Below are 20,812 nucleotides of genomic sequence, written 5' to 3' on the forward strand. Positions count from 1 at the left end.
AATCTCCAGGACATCTTTGAACGTTCCAACATCCGAATTATAGGGGGTACCAGAAGGAGAAGAGGAAGAGCAACAAGTGGAAAAGTTATTTGAACAAATACTAAAGGAGAACTTCCCCAATCTGGCAAAGGAAATAGATTTTCAGGAAGTCCAGGAAGCTCAGAGAGTCCCAAAGAAGTTGGACCCAAGGAGGAACACACCAAGGCACATCACAACTACATTACCCAAGATTAAAATGAAGGAGAGAATCTTAGAAGCAGCAAGAAAATAGGAGAGAGTTACTTACAAAGGAGTTCCCATCAGAATGTCAGCTGATTTCTCAAAAGAGACCTTGCAGGCAAGAAGGGACTGGAAAGAAGTATTCCAAGTCATGAAAGGCAAGGACCTCCATCCAAGATTGCTCTATCCAGCAAAGCTTTCATTTAGAATGGAAGGGCAGAGAAAGTGCTTCTCAGATAAGTTCAAGTTAAAGGAGTTCATCATCACCAAGCCCTTATTATATGAAATGTTAAAGGGACTTATCTAAGAAAAAGAAGATAGAAAACATGTACAGTAAAATGACAGCAAACTCATAATTATTAGCAACCACACCTAAAACAAAAACAAAAACCAAAACCAACTAAGCAAACAACTAGAACAGGAACAGAACCACAGAAATGGAGAACACATGGAGAGTTAGCAACTGGGGAGTGGGAGGGGGAAGAGAGGGGGGAAAGATACAGAGAATAAGTAGCATAGATGGTAGGTAGAAAATAGACAGGGGGAGGGTAAGAATAGTATGGGAAATGTGGAAGCTAAAGAACTTCTGACACATGGACATGAACTAAAGGGAAGGAAACGTGGGTGGGAGGGGATGTGCAGGGTGGAGGGGAGTGAAGGGGGAAAGTGGGACAACTGTAATAGCGTAATCAATAAAATATATTTTATAAAACATTAGCCTTAGAATTGTGAAGACAATGATCTATTTTCTTTTAGCTCCAGTTTGCTGTTGATAAGTGGAAGCCATTCTTTTTATTTATTTATATTTATTATTGTGGTAGTCTTTTTGTTTTCTGTGTGGAAGCTGTTAGGATTTTCTTTTCGTCCTCAGTGTTGTGTGAAATTTTATGACTATGTGCCTTGGAGTAGATCTCTTTCCTTTGTGCTGGGAAGTGATGGGCCCTTTCATTCTGAAGACGCATTTCCTCCAATACTGGATGTTGTTCGATTTTTCCTCTGATGGTATTTTCCCTTTGTTCTTTATCCTGTACTTGAATATTGGACCCCCTGAATTGATTCTCTAATTTTTTTCCGGTCTTTACTCTTTTCTATTCATTTGCCCTTTTTTCTACTTTGTGGAATATTTCAACTCCATCTCCCAACTCTTCTATTAAGTTTTCATTTTTGTAATCATACTTCTGATGTCTAAAAGATTTTTATTTTTTTCTGATGCTTCCTTTTTTACTTTTATCTTTTTATTTAAATTAAATTTATTGGGGTGCCATTGCTTAATAAGATTATATAGGTTTCAAGTGTACAATTCTATGATACATCATCTGTATATTGTATTGTGTGTCTACCACCCACAAATCTTCTTCACGTGTGTGGGCTATAAAACCGAAAGTGACAAATGAACAAACAAGAAAAACAGCAAAAACCCTCATAGATACAAACAACAGTATGGTGGTGACCAGAGGGAAGGGAGCTGGGAGGGTAGTGAAGGGTAAAGGGGGTCAAATATATGGTGATAAATGATGGCTCCTTTTTATAGCATCCTGTTATTATTTTATAGATATAGTATGTTCTTTTATGTCCATAAGATATTAATAGTAAGAGTTTTTTTTTAATTTTTATCATACATAATGTACATTTCCAAATTACTTTGGTTTCTTTATTTTCATTTTTGTCTTTTCACATTAGAGACTTTGTCAGATGTCTAGTGATCCTTGTCTGTCTTCTCATACATAAGAGTGGAACATTGTAAAGGTTAATTTGAACCTCTTTGTTTTGGTGGCTTTTGTTAACTGTGACTGTCAATCTAGACTGATCTTGTTGCCCTGTTCTGATGGGGACCTTCTAGAATCAGGATCTTTTTTTTCCAGAAAGAATCTACCAATCCTCAGTACAGTGGGTACAGTTTGGGAAAAGTGTACCAATTAAACAATCAGTATATAAAGTCCACCTTTTCTCCTGATTTCATTATAGTTCCCCTCATCTCAGCTGTCCCTGGTGTCTTGGATATCAGAGACCTTTAGTTTGAGCTTCTCTGAGTAATAAACTTTTGATATTCTGTTGTGAAAAAGGGGAGACAGTCATCACCTTGTGGGTGACCTTAGAAGTCCAACTGCTTTTTTTCTTTACACACCACACAAAGCACTCATTTAAAGTGTGGTATTTGGTGTTTGGTTTTATATATTCACAGGTTTTGCAATCATGATTACAGTCAACTTTAGAACACAGTCATCACTCCAAAGAGAAACCCCATACCAATTATTAGCCACTCATTTTCTCCCCAAACCCCCAGCCCTAGGAAACCTTTAATCTGCTTGTTGACTCTATGAATTTGCCTAATGTAGATATTCCATATAAATGGAATCATACAATATGTGATCTTTTGTGACTGACCTCTTTCACTTAGCAAAATGTTTTTAAGTTTCTTCCCTGTTGTAGCATGTAACAGTATTCCATTCCTTTTTAATTGTGGAATAACAGTCCATTGTATGGATATGCCACAATTTATTTATCCATTCATTAGTCCATGAGCATTTGGGTTGTTTCCAGTTTTTTACAACTATGAATAATGCTGCTATAAACATTCATGTACCAGTTTTGGTGTGGACATATGTTTGTATTTCTCTTGGATATAGACCTAAGAGTGGGATTCTGGATCCTATGTTATCTCTATTTTTAACCCTTTTGAGGAACTGTTGGACTGTTTTCTGAAGTGGCTGTGCCATTTTGCATTCTTATAATTAGTGTTTTAGGATTCTAATTTATTCTTAACAACACTTATTATATCTTTTTTATTATAGTCAATTCCTTCTTAAATATATGTTCAACAAGTCCCCCTATTTTAGCCTCACTTTTATTTTCCTTTCAGAGTGACCTGGGTCCCAAATGCCCAAAGATTTTCAAAATTCTGTGATATGATCATAGCTTCTTAGCTTTCTTTGTTGGTAGCACAGGGTTTAGTTTCTTGGGTCTGTGTAGTTAGTGACCATCACCATGTGGAGACACCCACAGACTGGGTTTTGGTCTTGGTCTGGCTACTCACAAGCTGTAAGACCTTAGGTCAAATTATGTAACTTCTGTGAGCCTCAGTTTTCTCACCTGTAAAACAGAGAAACACAATGATTGGAAAGTACCTGACATTCAGTAGTTATTGACTAAATATTATTAGCTCTTTTGTCTTCCCCAAGCATGTTGGACATTCTAACAGAGAAAGATTTCATATCTTTCCATGAAGAATTCATCAGTTAATAGGAAAGATAGGCACATGTATAATTAAAATCAGCTTAATTTTCAACAACTGTTGAGTGCCTGTAATGTCCCATTAATTTACTATTTGCTGAGGGTTACAGTGTGACAAGTCTCCTGTTTTCAAATGTCTTTCCCATTGATGGAGTCAAAACCAGAACTGAGTATAAGGGAGACAGTTAAGTGCTGTCACACTGACACAAAGGAAGTGTATGGGAAAGAGAGAGAATGTCTAACCATAGGGATATTGCATAGTTTGGTCCACAGATTGATCAGAACATTTTAATATGTATGCCTCAACTCTCTAAGTCAACTAAACTAAACCTCACTTGAATTTATGCTACTCTGAAATAGCAAGGCTCAAAGAATAAATCAGCAATAGAATTCCACTCAACAGTTTCTATCACAAAACCTCTGGTGGATGTGGCTTTGTGCCAGTTACCAAAGAAAGTAAAAAATAAAATAAGAATCACATTTTGAGATAGGCAAGCAAAAGACATTGTAGCTCATACATATTAAAGTGAAAATGCTGAAGTGCAGCCCTGGAGGCCAAGAAAGTCTGTGCTTGTGGATATAACTCAAATTAAACACATTTTACTATTTAGTATGTGAAGGTTACCTCTTTCCTGCAGACAAACTGCTATCAGAGAAGGGATCAAGTTATGGCCACTGTGGAACTAAGAGGCCATAAATCTTAACCAAATCCTTGCTTATGTAGGAGTGTAGCCACTACATGGCAGCAAGTCATTAAAATGACTGTATATTCTCTAGGAAGAATATCCTTATTTGAGTATATCACCTTTGCAGGCCCCCAAAACTATAAAGACAATCTGGGACACATGTAGCTTGGGCCTACACAGAGGAAAAGGTTTCAAGAACAGAAAATAACAATGCATATAATATGAGGTTGTTTGTCTTCCCCAAACCTGTCTGTCAGCCATTGTGGCCCTATGATTGCTTTTTGCCTTCTAACATGTCCAGGTATGAGGAACCCCTGACTTCTCATTCTCTCTCCTATGGCTCTTAAAGACTGATGTGGGTTCTCAACAGAGACACAAGCCCCATCAACTCTTGCCTCTTCCTTATTCTCAGTTCCTTAAATGTCCAACCCCATCACCAGCCTGACTAGGCTGTTTATCAATTAAATAGCTGGGGAGGAGTTCTGGCCAAGATGGAGGCATAGGTAGAAACCCTTCACTTCCTTACAGAACCAGAAGGAGGATAACAACCATTCTAAAAATAATAAACAACCAGAAGTGCCAGAAAATCAAACTGCATGGAACTCTGACAACCAAGGAATTAAAGAAACAGTCAACCAGACCGGTGCACTGAGACAAAGAAATATGGCCCAAATGAAAGAACAGAGCAAAACTCCAGGGAAAGAGCTAAGCAATGAGGAGATAGCCAACCTATCTGATGTGGAATTCAAAACATTGGTAATCAAGATCCTCATAGAACTGATTGAGATTGGTCGAAAAATTAAAGAATAAATGAAGACTACCCAAAGTGAAATAAAGCAAAATATTCAGGGAACCAACAGTGACAAGAAGGAAACCGGGACTCAAATCAATGAGTTGGAACAAAAGGAAGAAATAAATATCCAGCTAGAAAAGAATGAAGAAATAAGAATTCAAAAGAAATGAAGAGAGACTTAGGAACCTCTGGAACAACTTTAAATGTTCCAACATCCAAATCATAGGGGTGCCAGGAGGGGAAGAACAACAGCAAGAAATCGAAAACTTATTTGAACAAATAATGAAGGAAAACTTACCCAATCTGGCAAAGGAAATAGACTTCTAGGAAGTCCAGGAAGCCCAGAGAGTCCCAAAGAAGTTGGACCCAAAGAGGAACACACCAAGGCACATCATAATTAAGTTACACAAGATTAAAGACAAAAAGAGAATCTTAAAAGTAGCAAGAGAAAAAGAGACAGTTACCTACAAAGGAGTTCCCATAAGACTATCAGCTAATTTCTCAAATGAAACCTTGCAGGCAAGAAGGGGCTAGAAAGAAGTATTCACAGTCATGAAAGGCAAGGACTTACATTCAAGATTACTCTGTCCAGCAAAGCTATCATTTAGAATAGAAGGGCAGATAAAGTGCTTCCCAGATAAGGTCAAGTTAAAGGAGTTCATCATCACCAAGCCTTTATTATATAAAATGTGAAGGGGACTTATCTAAGAAAAGTAAGAAACTTAAAAACCATGAACAGTAAAATGACAACAAACAACTATCAACAACTGAACCCCAAAAAACCCAACAACAACAATGAAAACAAAAACTAAGCAAACAACTAAAACAGGAACAGAATCAGAGAAATGGACTTCACATGGAGGTTTTTCAGTGGAGGGGGAGATGAAGAATTGGGGGGAAGGTACAGGGAATAAGAAACATAATTGGTAGGCATAAAATGGATGGGGAGAGGATAAGAATGATATAGGAAACAGAAGTAAAAAACTTATGTGTACAACCCATGACCATGAATTAAGGGGGGGCGGGGAATGCTGGAGGTTTGGGGGGTTGCAGAGTGGAGGGAGGATAAAGGGGAAAAATTGGGAAAACTGTAATATCATAATTAATAAAATACACTTAAAAAATTGAACAGATGGGAAAATTTAGGGCTCTGGGGGACACCTATGCTAATGAACTGTTCTATTAAGTGTTACCTGCCCAACTTTACAACTTTTAAAGATATTAAAAAGGGTTCTAGGGTCAACATTTGAATGCACTGAGTAAAACAAAATCAAATACGGTTTTTTCTCTCTTGCTCTCAGCGCTTCTTGAGTCTCTAATAATTCGAAATCCATTATGAATTTCTAAGAAAGGGATATAGTATGCAGTGTTTCCCAAATTCTCTTTTGCACTCTAAAGAAAAAATATTAAGAAAGACTGATTTAAGACACTTCTTGCCCTGGCTATTGTGGTTCAGTGGGTTGAAGCGTAGTCCCATAAACTAAAAGGTCTTGGGTTCGATTCCTGGTCAGGGCATGTGCCTGAGTTTCGAGTTTGGTCCCCTGTCAGGCATGTTTGGGAGGCAGCCGATTGATGTTTCTCTTGTATCAGTGTTTCCCTCTTTCTAGTTCCCTTCCTCTCTCTCTCTGGAATAAATGGGTATGTCCTTGGGCGAGTATTAAAAACAACAACAAAAAAAAACTTCTCTATGAGACCTTCCTGATAATCCCGGTCAGACATTATTTGTGATACTTTATTTGTACCTCTTATGTCTCATATAACTTTCTCTCTAATTTTAGAGTTGAATGAAATAGAAATTTATGTATTTTCTTCTCTTTTTTATTGTAGTTTTTTCATTGCCATTAGCCCCTCTATACCACCCCTCCACCCCACTGCAAACAGCTACTATAAGATTTCCTAATTCTTTTTGGATGAGGATTAAGACAAGACGCAGAAATCCTCCCTCCTTGAGTTCTATTAGAAGGATGCCTCTAATGCCTTTGTTTTCTTGAACCCCCTAATGATTTGGGTATGTTCATTTCGAAGGCCAAGTTGAACTGTTTTAATAACAAAAATATGAGGCATTTGAAGTTCCCAGGGAAATTTCAGGAAGGAGAAAGGAGTCAGTCAGACCAAATGCTGCATGGGAAAAAGATCAGAGAGGAAAACAAACAAACAAATAAACTAATGGTGGGCCTGCTGCAAAGAACCTGTGGGGGAGAACAGAAATGTCCAATGGGAAATTTTAAGCTGTTTGCTGCTGGGGATGCAGCATAAACTGCTCTTTTGTTTCACTGTGAAATCTTCAGTGATGCCTCCTTGACCACAGTGTTTGCATGTGAGTAGATTCTTGTGCAGACTTGGCACAGGAAAGGAGGGGCTGGAGCTGGCAGGAGAAGCTGACGTCTGGGTGGCATCATTACTTATGTTCATGTCTCATCAACTCCCCTAGGCTGTGAGCACTTACCCCATGAATCAGTAAATGCATGGATTTCTAAGCAGAAGCAGCAGATAAGGATTTCTCTTTAACTGAGACTAGAACCAGCTGCTCAGCCATTAATAGGATAGAATTACTTAGTAAAGCAGGCATATAGAGTAGGGGATTAATATGTATTTGTTGAACTAACCAATTATTGAGTCAGTGAGAAAGGTGCTGTCCTCTTGACTGTAAGCTTGTTCTTCCATGTAGAAAAAAACTAACCTTTAATCCTTGACATAAAAAAACTACGTTAATTATGAACACCTGGCTTTCTAGATTCCAAACAATCTCTCCCCTGTTGTCTGAATAAGGAAACAATGGTAAAACACAAAGCTATCACACTTCTCCATTCTCTTGTTAAGAGTAATTGCTCTCTTACATGTGTTTTCATGGCATTTCATAACAAACTAGTTTCTAAGGTTTACCACATTAAATTACAGATATCATATGCCTTTGGTTTCTACATAACATTTCAAGGTTCAGATATAGCCAGGTCCTGTGTCCTATGTGGGGGCTGAAAAGATGATTACAGAGGCTTTATCTTCTCCCTACTTGCCTCTCTTCCTTGAAAGCCTATCAGCTTCTTGATGGAAGGGACCATGTCTTAACCACTTCTGAAGCCCCACTGCCTGGTAGTCTCTGGTTCATACTAAGTGCTGAATCAGTGCTTCTGAACTGAATTACATATGGGGAGAAATCTGGGTGCAGTAGTAGTGACTAACTCAAGAATAATTGGGGCTCCCTGGTCTTGACTCCTTTACTCATCATAAAAAGTGTCCTTTAACTGCACAATTAATTGCCAGAACCCACACTTGGTAGCACTGTAAAATGAGATGTTCTTTATTGATGTGATAAGGAATTGCATCATGTTCACATTAGAAAGGGAATTCAGGCTTCTTTGGTAGAAAGCTTGGCTGACATAACATCTCTCTTGTTTCTACAATGGCTCTTAAATGTAGGAATTCCCACAGCCAGGCTGTATTTGGAAGTGCATTTACTGGGAAACCATCTGTCAGTCCCGGTTATCCAATGGAAGGAGAGTAGGGAAGGATTTGGTTGCCATTGCAGGAGTCATGTTGGGCTTCTGAGGTGCCACAGTTCATAGAAGAGATGACCACAGAGCTCAGCATCTGAATGAGAGATCTGGAGGCCCCATCATGTGAAGATAACTTAATTCTTTGGATGATTACTCAGTCATTCATTCAACAAAATTTATTAAGCCCCTGCTGTGTGACAGGTACTATTCTAACTACAGGGGATTCATTCTTGAAGCAATGCAGAAACTGTTTCTGCTCACAGGACTCACGATGACACACACACACACATGCACACACATAAAGGAGGATATCAGAAAGTAATATTAAAGTAGGGTGGTGTGGCAGGCAGTGGCTGGATGGTGGTTGGGAAAGGCATCCCAAAAGTGTCATAGTGTAGTTGAGACCTGAACGGGGAGGAGTCATGAAGAACAGGAGGAAGGCCCTGTGGTCTTCCTCAGAAAGCATGGTGTGTCCCAGGAGCAGAAGGAAAGCCACTGTGCTGAAGTGGAGGGTGGAGCAGGTAGAGATCGCAGCAGTTGGGTCCTGCACTGACCCTGCACTTTTGGGCCTCACTCCATCATGTCTTTTCTTCTCTTGCAGACGACTTCACAGAAGAGGAGGAGGTGCAGTCCTTCGGTTACAAGAGGTTTGGTGAGTTCTAACAAAGCTCTTTCCTTTTCTGTGCTTGACCTGGGATACAGTAACAAGACGATTGCTGGACTTTTGACACACATGAACACATGTGGCTCTGAGACCCAATTTTGCTGGGAAATTGAGTTTCTGTATGATTTCATCACAACGCTGGGGTGGGTGATTCCTCACAATGCTGAGGGCAGTGGAACAGGAGCTGTGCTCACACATGGGATACTTATGGGGCTTGCTGAGTACCAACCAAATGGCATAATAGACAGAACGTGGTGGGGAAGGTAAACATGTGACAAGACAGGAGCAAAAATACATGGGAGCTTTCTCTTTTGATAATTAGAAAACACCTTTCCTTTTTTTCTCAGACTCCATGCCCATAACTTAGTCAATATTAGTAGATAGTGAGAAGACTTCTTCTAGAAACCCAACCAGATGCAAGTGCTCTGTGGTAGGCTAGATAAGGGCCCCCAAAATGTCCATACCATAATCCCCAGAACCTGGATATTACCTGGTATGGCAGAAAGTGGTTTGTAAATGTGATAAAGTTAAAGAACTTGAGATGAGGAGATCATCCTGGGTTATCTGGGTGGGCAAATATAAAGAAAATAATGCAATCACAAGTGTCCTTATAAGAGAGATGGAGAGGAAGATTTGACTACCTAGAGGAGAAGGCAATGTGAATATGATAACGAAAGCAGAGACTGGAGTGATGTGTTCTGAAGGTGGGGGATGGTGCCATCAGCCAAAGATCACAGGTAGCCACTAGACACTGAAAAAGGCAAAGAAATGGGTTTTCTGTTCAGAGTCTCTGGAGAGAGCGTGGCCCTGCCAACATCATCCCATCAACTAAAGCAGATTTCAGACTTGTGGCCTCTAAAATCATAAGAGAGAAATTTTGTACTTTAAACTACCACATATGTGGTAATCTGTTGAAGCAGCCATGGGGAACTAATACGTGCTCCTCTGCCTCCTAGTCTGCTGCACACGGAGGCTCTTTGCTTTGCCCGTGCTTTTCATACCCTGCAATTTGGCTTTGAACTGCTAGTAAACACTGCAAAGTTCCAAAGATAGTTCAAAGAAACTGAGGTTTTCTGTCCAGCTTGTTTCTGTGCCTTGGCCAGAGGAAATAAAGAAGGATGGAGAAGAAAAGAATGTGTGTGTGTGTGTATATAAGAGAGAGAAAGACAGAGAGAGAGACAGAGACACAGAGAGTGAATATGAAAGAGAGTGAATCTACTTCCTGTTGCTTAAAAAAAATCCTGGCTGGACTTTGATTCAAGTTAACAACCCCCAGCTGCTCTGGCTCCATCATTGCTTTAGCAATTTTCCTTCTGGACACACACTTCTGCATTTCTTTCTGGGAAAAGATAGGGCTTTAAAATGGGAGTGTAGTTGTGCCAAGCCCATAGTTGCTCCATTCACATGCTGGCAGAGTGGCTTATGCTCAGTCCTTCCTTCTCTCCTCCACAGCACTGTTCTGTAGCTACACAATCTCGTACCTCTAGATGGTACCCTGTGCTTTGCTTTCTTGTGGAGGCTTCACTGAAGGTGGTAGCAGGAGTGGAGACTAAAGCTAGACTTATAGAGGGAAGGAAAACAAAAATGAAAAGGCAGAAATAAAGAGGGAAATCAAACTTGTTAGAGTAAGGCAAAGGAAATGTGGACATGCCTACATATTTTGGAAATCAGTAGATTTCAAATCTGCAGCTGGAAATCAGTAGAGGTATGAAGAACCAAGAGAAAACTTTTCTTTAAAAAGAGTGACCTTTTGAGAAATGTTGTTTAAAATTTAATGATCATGTAACTAGCTAGATGGGTGGGGATTTGGTGAAAAAAAAACATGAAAAATAATAAGTTGCAGAAAGGATTTACTGTGTGGTGGTTAAATGATGACTCAGAGGGATGTGAAAATAACTTACAAATACTGGACAGCATAAACAGAGAGGAGGGAAGAGAATACCAAGTGGCACAAGTAGAAGAAAGGGATGAAATTAAAATGAAAAAGGAAAAATAAAATTAAAATGGAAAAAGCTATAAAAAGAATTGTTCTGATGTTGAGGATTCTTGGACTTAGCTTTAAGCAAAGTGGTGGATATCTAGCCTAGAGGTAAAGTAGAATTTTGGAGATAGAAGAGCCTTTGAGATCATTTAAACCAACCTAATTTTATAGACAAGGGAGGTGAGGCCCAGATAGATTAAGTTCTTCTCAACTAAGTTAGCTAGAACTGGGGATGGTTGCTGGCTCTTCTAACTCCCGGATAGAGTAGTTTTGGGTAAGGGTCAGCAATAAGGTTGAGGTGACTTCTCAACTTCTGTGTCCTAGAATCAGAACTCTAACGTGGACTGGATGCCCAGTCTGATCCCATCAGGGAAGCTTCATCACTTTTGTAGGGCCTAGGATTCTGGATCTGGTTTTATAGAAGGTAAATGGGTTTTCAGTTCCTAAGAAGGGGCCAGAGCTGGTCGTTGAATGTAGCAGAACCCAACAGTCAGTTCCTTCAGGTATGGTTAAACTCTAACCATTAAAGGAGGTGGTGGTGGGAAGCGACCAGTGACAGGACAGCCCTGTAGGCACTGCTCCTACTCTTGTGACTTGAAACCAGTCACTTCAACTCAGTGGGCTTCAGATGCCACATCTGTACAGTGTGAGCAGTGACACCTGCCAAAGTAGGTAAGTCTACCTTGCAGGCCTTTTGTGAGACTAAGAGAGATACCAGATGGGCAAGTGCCTTGAAGGTGCAGCACTATAAAAAGAAAGATGACATGATCACTCTGCTGAACTCTGGGGCTGTCATCACTTTCTGGGCATTTTTGTGTAGCTACTGCTGAGTGTGACAGCTCTGAAAGCTCATTCCTAAAAAGATTTAAAGTGAGATTTACCTCCAAATATGGTGATGTTGTTGGCTTTTATTTTTCCCAAAACAGAGTGGATAACACATAGGGTTTAGTTATTGTCTCATTTTCAGTATGTCTTGTTTATGCAAGTACAATGATAACAACCTGAATTTAAGGTCCAGCTGAACCAGAGGTTAATTATCTGCAGGACAGAGGGGCCACTGTTTTAGCAAATCGTTACCTGGTGGCTTATTTCCAAAGTAATTCATACATAGTTATTCAGAAGCATTTGCTACATAATATCAGGGCTGTTTATATAATACTACCATACTTTTTTCAAATTCAATACAATATTACAACGAAGAGCAACACGGGTGATCTTCTCTAGTGATCTAGTATAGTGTTATTTTGGGACATTCGATGATCGCTGTTGCCCTCTGGTCTCCACCAGGTCTCCTCTTTTTCTGCAGCCTCTCTCTACGTCATGCTTGTTAACCCCTTCCCCAAAGTTCTGGGCATGTGTCTGAAGAAGAGATGGAGTTAAGTCTGATGGGTTTGCCACTTACTTTTTCCTCTGACCAAAACTTTGATGAGGGGAAATTTTGAAGGGTTAATGAAGTGAGTATTTTCAAAATTGATCAGGCTCTGAGGGTCAATGTTTCTTTGCCTCAGTATGCAGAGCTAATTAATTCAGGATATAGCTATAGTTACAGTATGGCAGAGTTCATCCTCTGGAACAGGAGGTACCAGTATATAAGTTTTTACTTTGTATAGGTAGAATATGACATATACTACAATGAGATCCTTCTGTTTATTTCTCAGTTACTGTTTTCTTCAAAAATAGCACACATGGTTCTGGAAGCCTTTATTGTCAGAGTTAGCAGAAAGAGAAAAATAATTAGTTCATATTCTAAGGGATTAATACACATTTATAAAATTAGAATTTGTGATAAATTGACCCAAATTTCTTCTGAAACCTTCTGATTATCCTATGATTAACATGAGTGCATTCAAATTTTTAAAAAATTCATTAAAATGATAGGGAGTAAGAGGGAAGAAAGTACCATTTAAGTTCCAAGAGATGAGTGCATCAGAATTCCACAGGAGGAGGGGAGAAGGGTGGGAAGAACGGTGAGTTCCAGATCCTGCCCTTTAACCCACGTAGACATGATTATAACAAATCCAGCTCACGTTTGTGTACCACTTTTATCTTACCAAAGGACTTCCAAACGTGTTTTTCCTTCACAACAATTCCCTGAGGCCAGCAGGCCAGGTGTCATCTTTCCCACTTGATGGCTGCCTTTTATCTTTTCTGGGGCAGTGGGGTGCAGTGATTAAGTGTGTGGACATTGGAACCAGGTATGTGCTTTTGGATCTGAGTTCCAACACTTAGCAACTCTGTGACCTCGAGCACATTGTTGTTTAACATTGTAAAGTCTCACACTAGGCCTACTTCATAGGGGCATTGTGGAATTAAGTGTGGTACTGGATTAGCACAGTGCCTGGCACATGTGAGCATCCCGTACATGATATTAGGTTCTTCCCTCTTCAACTATTTGATCCTGCTGCTTAATATGGTGTCTAGGATTTAGTAAGTCCCTGGAACTTTCTGATTTCCAGAAGCCTCCTGGATTCTTGTCACATCACACCCCCTGCTTTCTTGCTAAGAACTGAGAGAGGTAAGAGGTTCCCAGGGACAGTGGCTATCTATCCCAGCCTCATGGCAGGCAGTGTTGGGTCTGATGGCAGGTACCTCCTGGATTTCCTGGGCCCTCCTCTAGAGTCTGCTCTGCCCCTTTCTGTGCTGAGGGGGTGGGGACAGACTGCCTTTGTTTTATTGGTTGCATTGGGGTTTCTTGTGTTTGGAAAATAATAGGATGTTCAGAGTTGGAATGATGGAGGAGCAGGAGATATGTGGTTTCTCCTGTGACAATCACAGGTAGACTTAAGGGTTGACAGTGAGCAACAGAGGGCAGCTGAAAATATTTGTTGTTTATGTTTGACAAAATTGCTTCCTTGGGGAGCAGCTGTAGGGACTGTTTATAGCTATGAGAGAAAAAGAGATCTGAAAAATTGCAAACTTTGAAACTGCAACAAAAAGTAAAAGGAAGCATTCTTCTGTGGAGGAGAATTCATCTTTTGTAAAACTTAAGTGGAAAAATTGTAAGAGAACTACTGAAAATTATTTGGGGGTTACAGCCAAAAGAGTGTATCCAATGCCTTTTTCTAAGCACATGTTTACTGAAGTGTATCCTTGAATAGTTTTGTTCACTCATAACTTCACAGGCCTTCCTGAACCAATAGTTTCAAACAAGCTGGGCTTTTTATTTTCCCTTTCTTCCCTTGGATAATGATTTCAGATTACTAAAAATAGTTTTAAACAGTTTAACCTGCACAGTTCTGGGCATATGGAAGCAGCCTGAGAAATCTATATTGAGTAGAGCCTAGCCCTTCCAGAACACATGCACCCTGCCCCCACCCCCCTTACCTTCCATCCCCTCTTTTCAAATCCATCTGCCTTGCTGAAAGATTTAGAGGAACTGAATGTCTAACAGTGTAGAGGACCACTTGGGCTTCTGAAAAGTAGCAGCACCAAAGTGCTTAGCCAAATAGAAAGAAAGGTTCTTTGTGAGGCAAGTGAGTTTCTGCTTTTAGTGCAGAGAGGATTGGAAGAGTTTACTAAGAGGATGCTGAATTGTCTTTGGGAGGCTGCTCAAGATAAACACTTGGATGCCTCAACTTGTAGTTGTTTGGCCTTGGGGACCAGGCCGCCTGTCTCCCCTCTCCTGGGACCCTTCCCAGAAGGCTGGCTTCATCTCTGGATTTGGAGAAGGCGTCACTTTGAAGTTATCCACCTCCAACTACAAAGGAGGGCTGCATACATTCCTCTCACCAGAGCCCTTCAAGGCTGACACCAGCAGAGTTCACCCCTTTCTCTGATAAGAATGCCAGGAATTTCCATCATTTCCTGTGGGGAATGACTAAATAAGCCCAGCATGAGGCTGGCTTTTCAGCAGCACCTTTTCCAAACATCTCTAGATGGAAAGGGTACAACATCAGGCGAGGGACTGACCCTGGGCAGAGAGATAAATTAAGGGCAGGGAATGAAAGTCTCGACTTGGTGCCCCAATGGGATTTCTTTGAAATGTTCAAAGCCATTTGCATCATTTAGTGGGAGGGGGTTGTTTATGTGGTTTTGTAAATCCTAATGGAGCTGATATTTCTGAATGTATGAGAATTTTGTGTCAAATAGCATGCAGAGAAGTAGATGCAAAAGAGATTGTCAAGCAGAATCGCCTCTCAGGAGATTTGAAGAAAAACTCATCTGGCTCCTCTGTCCTCTGCTTCCAGTCAAGCAGGCAGGGTTCCTGAGACTCAAGAAGGGGAGTTCTCTGGCCATCACTTAAAAAAAATAACTTGAGGCAATTTCATAATTTTTATCATTATAAATGCTAGTGATATTCACAACCTCTCTTAACAATGTTTGTTCAGGCTTCATGTTTTTTCCCATTAAGACCTTCTTACTGGTAAGGTCAGATCCTCCCTACCTAGTCTTTATTGTTTATCAGTAAAAATTTGTTCAATACCACATTCCTATAAGATTATGATTTTTAAACCATTTTCATATGAAAGAAACCATTAAACATCCTTTCTGTGCTAGGCAGTGACCCATTCATTAGTTCATTTCATTCTCCCAGAATCCTTCAAGGTGGGAATTACCTGCAGTTTGCAAATGAGGAGACTGAAGCTGACCAGGCTATGTGGCATGGCCAACAATGGATTCCAATTTCACTTCAGTCCCCATTGTTCTTTCCACTTGACCCAAGACTGAGAAGCACACAGATATGTCCTTCCTCAGAGCATCTCAAATTTTTTATGGGAAAATAAATGACTATAGATGTGTGGATTAACTCAGCAGTTGCCTATACATGGTCTTACGTTTCGTATTTCAAAATATGTAGAGATTGAACACTTGAGCCCTGAATTTTTCAACAATTTCAAATACAATCCAACCCACACTCCTGCCTTCCCTGGTTTTCATTCACTTATGAATCCTGGCAAGAGTGTGGGGAAGGAGAAAAAGGGCAATAATTTGTTTTTCCTACAATTGGGTTAAAGCTGAATGTGGTTTGTTTTTATTTTTGGAAAAATTAAAGAAAACTACTCCTCAGCCATTTTCTTGTTACGACAGCATGAAGACATTAGGTTGTTTCCAGTGTTTGGTTGCTGGGGATAGGGTGGGGAAGAGTTATTCCTTTTGCTAGCAACTCTAAGCAACTTAAAACAGATGAACTTGGAAACTTTCCTTGAAAGATTGGAGCTGTTCATTTGGAGGCCCCTGGGAAAGGGAAAGATGTCCTCAGCACAGTTGTGAACTAGATTCTTTTTACTCTCACACATTGCCTGTTGGTGCCCTTGATGTTCCGCGTGGTGGCTGGTTAGGGAGCAAAGCATTAGAATTGGGTAGTCCTGGTTCCCACGCTGGCTTAGCCATTTATAAGCAAGGTATCCAATGTCTCTAAGCCGCACTTCGCTTATCTGTGAAATGGGAATGGCAAGAATACCTTCTTTACAGGGTACATGGACTATAAAATCTATATATATAACATATATGAGGGGCCTGATCTATTGTTGGTCTGCACTAAACTGCGGCTGTCATTAAACTGCTGACTATGTTCACTCCTCTCTTTCCCTTTCCTGGGCCTCATCATGCATGGTTTGGTGTTGCCTCAGCTCTTCCTTTGTGAAGCTCACTAGGCCTCAGACTCTCTGATCCTTCCTACCTTCTATCCTCCCTTCATCACAGTCTCACTACTCTCAGTCCTGTATTCTCTGTCCTGCATCCGGGCTGTAATTTGCTCAGAGATTATCAAAGGAGTCTACTTTCTGAGGAAGGGAAGGGAAGAGAGGGGAGGGGAGGGGAGGGGAGGGGAGGGGAGGGGAGGGGAGGGGAGGGGAGGGGAGGGCCTTAACTGCTGAAGGCCATTCTTCATTATTTTTTCTTTCTTTTTAAATTTAAAGGTTTGCTGGCCACCAGCAAAGAATACATTTTAAGGAAGTTAGCACATGCTGGGGCTAAGAGCAGCTTTCCTAAAGAAGTGGTATCGCATCCTCGTGGCTAAGAGAGTGTGTACTGGAGCTGGACTGCCTGGGTCCGTTTCTGGCTTTGCCACCTACTGCTACAATAGCCTTAAACCTCTTGGTACCTCAGTATCCTCATGTAAAAGATGGGGGTAATTATCTACCTGTGTGAATATGGTGGGAACTGAACGAGTTAATACTGAGAGCAGTTTCGTGCATGTAGAAAGAACCACATTAACATATGCATTCTTAAAAGTGACATAAGTGGTCAAAAAGTGGCTGCAGCCATTCCACGTACATAACAGACTGTGTTTGTTTCAGTGCCTTTTGGAGAGCAAGGAAGTTCTCTCAGGAGGCCTTTAGTAGCTTTTCCCTAGTACACTGTCCCTAGTACACTGTCCCTAGTAGACTTTCCCTCACTGGCCAATATTGAGCCACAGACTTCTTTTCCTGAATCAGCTTTGGACAAATGGACTGGGCTGGATCTGATTGGCTTGGGCTAATTGGGGTAGATTATATGGTGAAGAATGAAGCACTCTGACCACTATTATTATGTATAATTTAATAGCTATAATATATCATATAATATTATAAATATAATATGTAATATTATAAACATAATGTATTTAAAATGTAATGTTAAATTAAACAATGATTATTAATCATTAAATAACAAAATAATTTAATTATGATTGGACCTATTATATTTATAATTTGGCCCACTTATAAAATTATCATGTTTTATATAACACATTGAAAAATTCATTTCACTCACAAAATAATTACAAGTTTACTTTTAAATGATTTGTAATTGTGTTACAAATGGAGCTACAAGGTGTTGAACTTTGAAGAACCCAGAGTTCTTAGTTTTTGACACTTTATAAGGGATGAAAAAACTTCAAAAACAAAAAATCAATATGATACTGAAGAGAATGAATGAACAAAAGTTATTTTGCTTTCTTGAAACTTAGCATTCACAATAGTGTTAAGCAGATTTTGAAGAAACAACTCTTTTCAGAAGAGGAACTTAGAAAAAAATGGAGAAAGTCCGAAATCCTAGTGAATACAACTCTTGCTACAGGAAATATTGCAAAATTGGTTTCCTGTTCTGAGTCATAACTAAGAACGCTTTCTGCTTCTTTGAATATTTCATTTTTATCTTTTTCTAAGTTTTTGAAAACTGACATTTGGCTGCAATTGAAACACGCTTCTCCTTTCATACACTACGGTAGTATTTTTGGGTCAATGCAGTATGTGTGAATATTTCCACACACAGATCAATTTTTTTTACACACTGCAGAAGATGAAGGACTTTAGACTTGTCAGGAACACGGGAGAATGGGACTAGAAGTCTGCAAGAGTCCTGTCAGAAATCCAGACTACCTCTTATTCTAAATGTCTAAAGATGTCCTCTACTCTCTGATATTTGAAACAACTTTTTCTAACACGTCCTTTTTGTTCTGAGAAGCAGGAAAATGCATAAGTAAAACCATGGCTGTTTTTAGAGTTTGAGTCTTCATCTAAGTTCAAGGATTCAAAGAAGTATAAGAGAGAGAATTGTGTTTTTCCTCTTTGGGTTTTATTTTATATTGTATTTGTAAGAGGAAATTGTCAAGATGCCTCATATTTTGTGCTTTAATGGGGCCATTTGATAAGAAATATCAGCACATTGTGATTGTTTCTCCTCACATGTTACATAGAAGTCTTACTGTTGAATCGCTTTTGGAAATACATAATTGAGGGGAAATAGGAATACTTGCCATTCTGACGAGCATTCACTGACTGCTTTTCGTGGGATACAAAGATGAATAAAACAAGTTCCTTGTGTTTGACTATTTTATCCATTATCCTTTTTATATTATAATTCTTTTTTTTTTTTGAAAAATTCTTGGAAAACAAAAGGTGTAAAACTCCTTATGAAAACAATAATTTCCTCCTAAAAATGTCCATATTAGGAATGGCCAAGTTCATAAGCCTTGTCAAAGGCTTCCCCAAAAGAGTGATAAAGGTTATGTAGAATAGAGGGCCGCCATTTGGGGATGGAAGCGATATGAAATAAGGTGTCGGACTCATATGCAAATTCTGCAGGTGGGAGTGGAAAAAGAGAGTGAAACAGATGGGGAATGCGAGAAGTCCATTGGCTCAGGGAAAAGGTGAATGAAGCATTAAGGGGAATTTGGGGAAGAGGTTCAAGCAAGGAATGCCAGCCTTAAATAGTGCCTTTTTCTTGGGAAATGTATACACTTTGTGACATTTGGTGAGAAATTGAAGCAAGCAAAACTCATGAGAAAATGTCATTCTTAGTCAATGCAGTATGAAAATGATGTGACATTTATTAACCGTCCATAATCTGCTGGGCATCATGCACAATAAAGAAGGGAGGTGTGGCCTTTGCCTTTGGGAATTTCAAATTTAATGAGAAGCAGACAGAGTTTTCCAACCATGATACATTTGCATAAAAGAAAACTATCAGCCAAACCTACACATTGCTTCCCCTCCCACCCGCAGAATTTCAAAAGGCACAATAGAGGGCACCACATGCCAGATGGAATGGGAGCTGCCTCTTCTTTCTGTCTCCAGTGGTGGTGTTAAGTTCAGTGCTGGCAAAACTTCAATGGTTTTGGTTAATGTTGGGACTTTCCTTTCCACCCTTCTCTCCCGCTCTGTGCAAATGAGAGGCCGTAGATGCAGCCCCTTTCCTTTGCCCACAGAAAAGGTTCAGGACTAGGTGTGAGAATCTGTTTGATATAAGCCCGTGAAAGAAGGTTGGAAGGTAATTTCCTTCTCCATATGCTGCACATGCCATCAACCACAGCTGTTATTAAACTGAGGGCATGTGAATCCACTCTACTTATTAACAGCGGCTATGTTCATTTCAAACACAATTCAGAAAGCGTGTAATAAAATAATTTGGTTTAGAAGCTTTCAGTCTTTGTTCCACTTTTGATAAACCAAAATGCATCTCCTATAAACAGTGAAGCCTGTGAATGAGGATCTCATAGAGCCCGAGTGACCTTACACACTGCAGGACACCACCAAGCCTTCGTTTGCTTACCATGGGAAGAGGAATAATAAGATTGCTTTGTTAGAGGGGCATTGTGATGATGAACTCATGTAAATGAAGAATTTAGCACAATGCCTGGCACTGGCAAGTACTCTATAAATGCTCATTATTAATCAAGAGAGAAAGATGAAGAAAGAGAACTCAATTTTTTAAAAAAATTGAGATCAGCACTTCACTTGAGCTCTTTACCTCCCTCTTTGTCTGTACAGGTACACACACATCTATGTGTATGTGTATACTCTGTGGGTGCATGTATACACCACTCTGTATTTGAAGAGGTCTGAATTGGAAGCATAGAGGTCAGAATTGTAGTCTTTCTTTTGCTACATATTAAGTAACTAGTAATGTGAATTTTACAAAATGATGTAAACTCTGTGAGTCTCAAAAAAGCTCTTTTGAAAAATAAAGGGGTCAGTGTAGATGATTTCAAGGACTTCTTCAGGCCATACAGGTTTCACCTATAATGTGATCCAAGGCTCTATTCTGCTACTGCATTCTACTTAAATATAAATATATATATATTTTTTTCTCTGACAATTCAGAATAAATATTTTAGTACCCTCATTCCAGATGTATTTTGCAGGTATCTGATGCAAAAGTTAGTTGGCAAAAATTGGCAAATGTAGAACTCCCTTCTCATTAGTTTTGTTCAAGATATTAGTGATCTCATGATAATTGGTTTTCCATGTGGTTATGTATTCCTTCTTTTGTGTAACTTTAGAGGTTTTGAAGCATTTTCTAGGCTCAAGTGTTTTGAACTCA

General features: G+C 39.7%; 1 protein-coding gene across 1 annotated transcript in view; it reads left to right on the top strand.

Moving 5' to 3' along the window:
* The window catches only part of COLEC12 (collectin subfamily member 12), a 206,216-nt gene that overhangs the window by 14,605 nt on the left and 170,799 nt on the right, over window positions 1-20,812 (top strand). The window contains exon 2 of the mRNA XM_045850214.1: window positions 9,025-9,075. Coding sequence (XP_045706170.1) covers window positions 9,025-9,075 — 51 coding nt within the window. The remainder of the gene's footprint in view (window positions 1-9,024; window positions 9,076-20,812) is intronic.

This window comes from Phyllostomus hastatus, unplaced genomic scaffold (assembly GCF_019186645.2).
Source record: "Phyllostomus hastatus isolate PE091 unplaced genomic scaffold, TTU_PhHast_1.1 phas_contig_80, whole genome shotgun sequence".
NCBI lineage: Eukaryota > Metazoa > Chordata > Mammalia > Chiroptera > Phyllostomidae > Phyllostomus > Phyllostomus hastatus.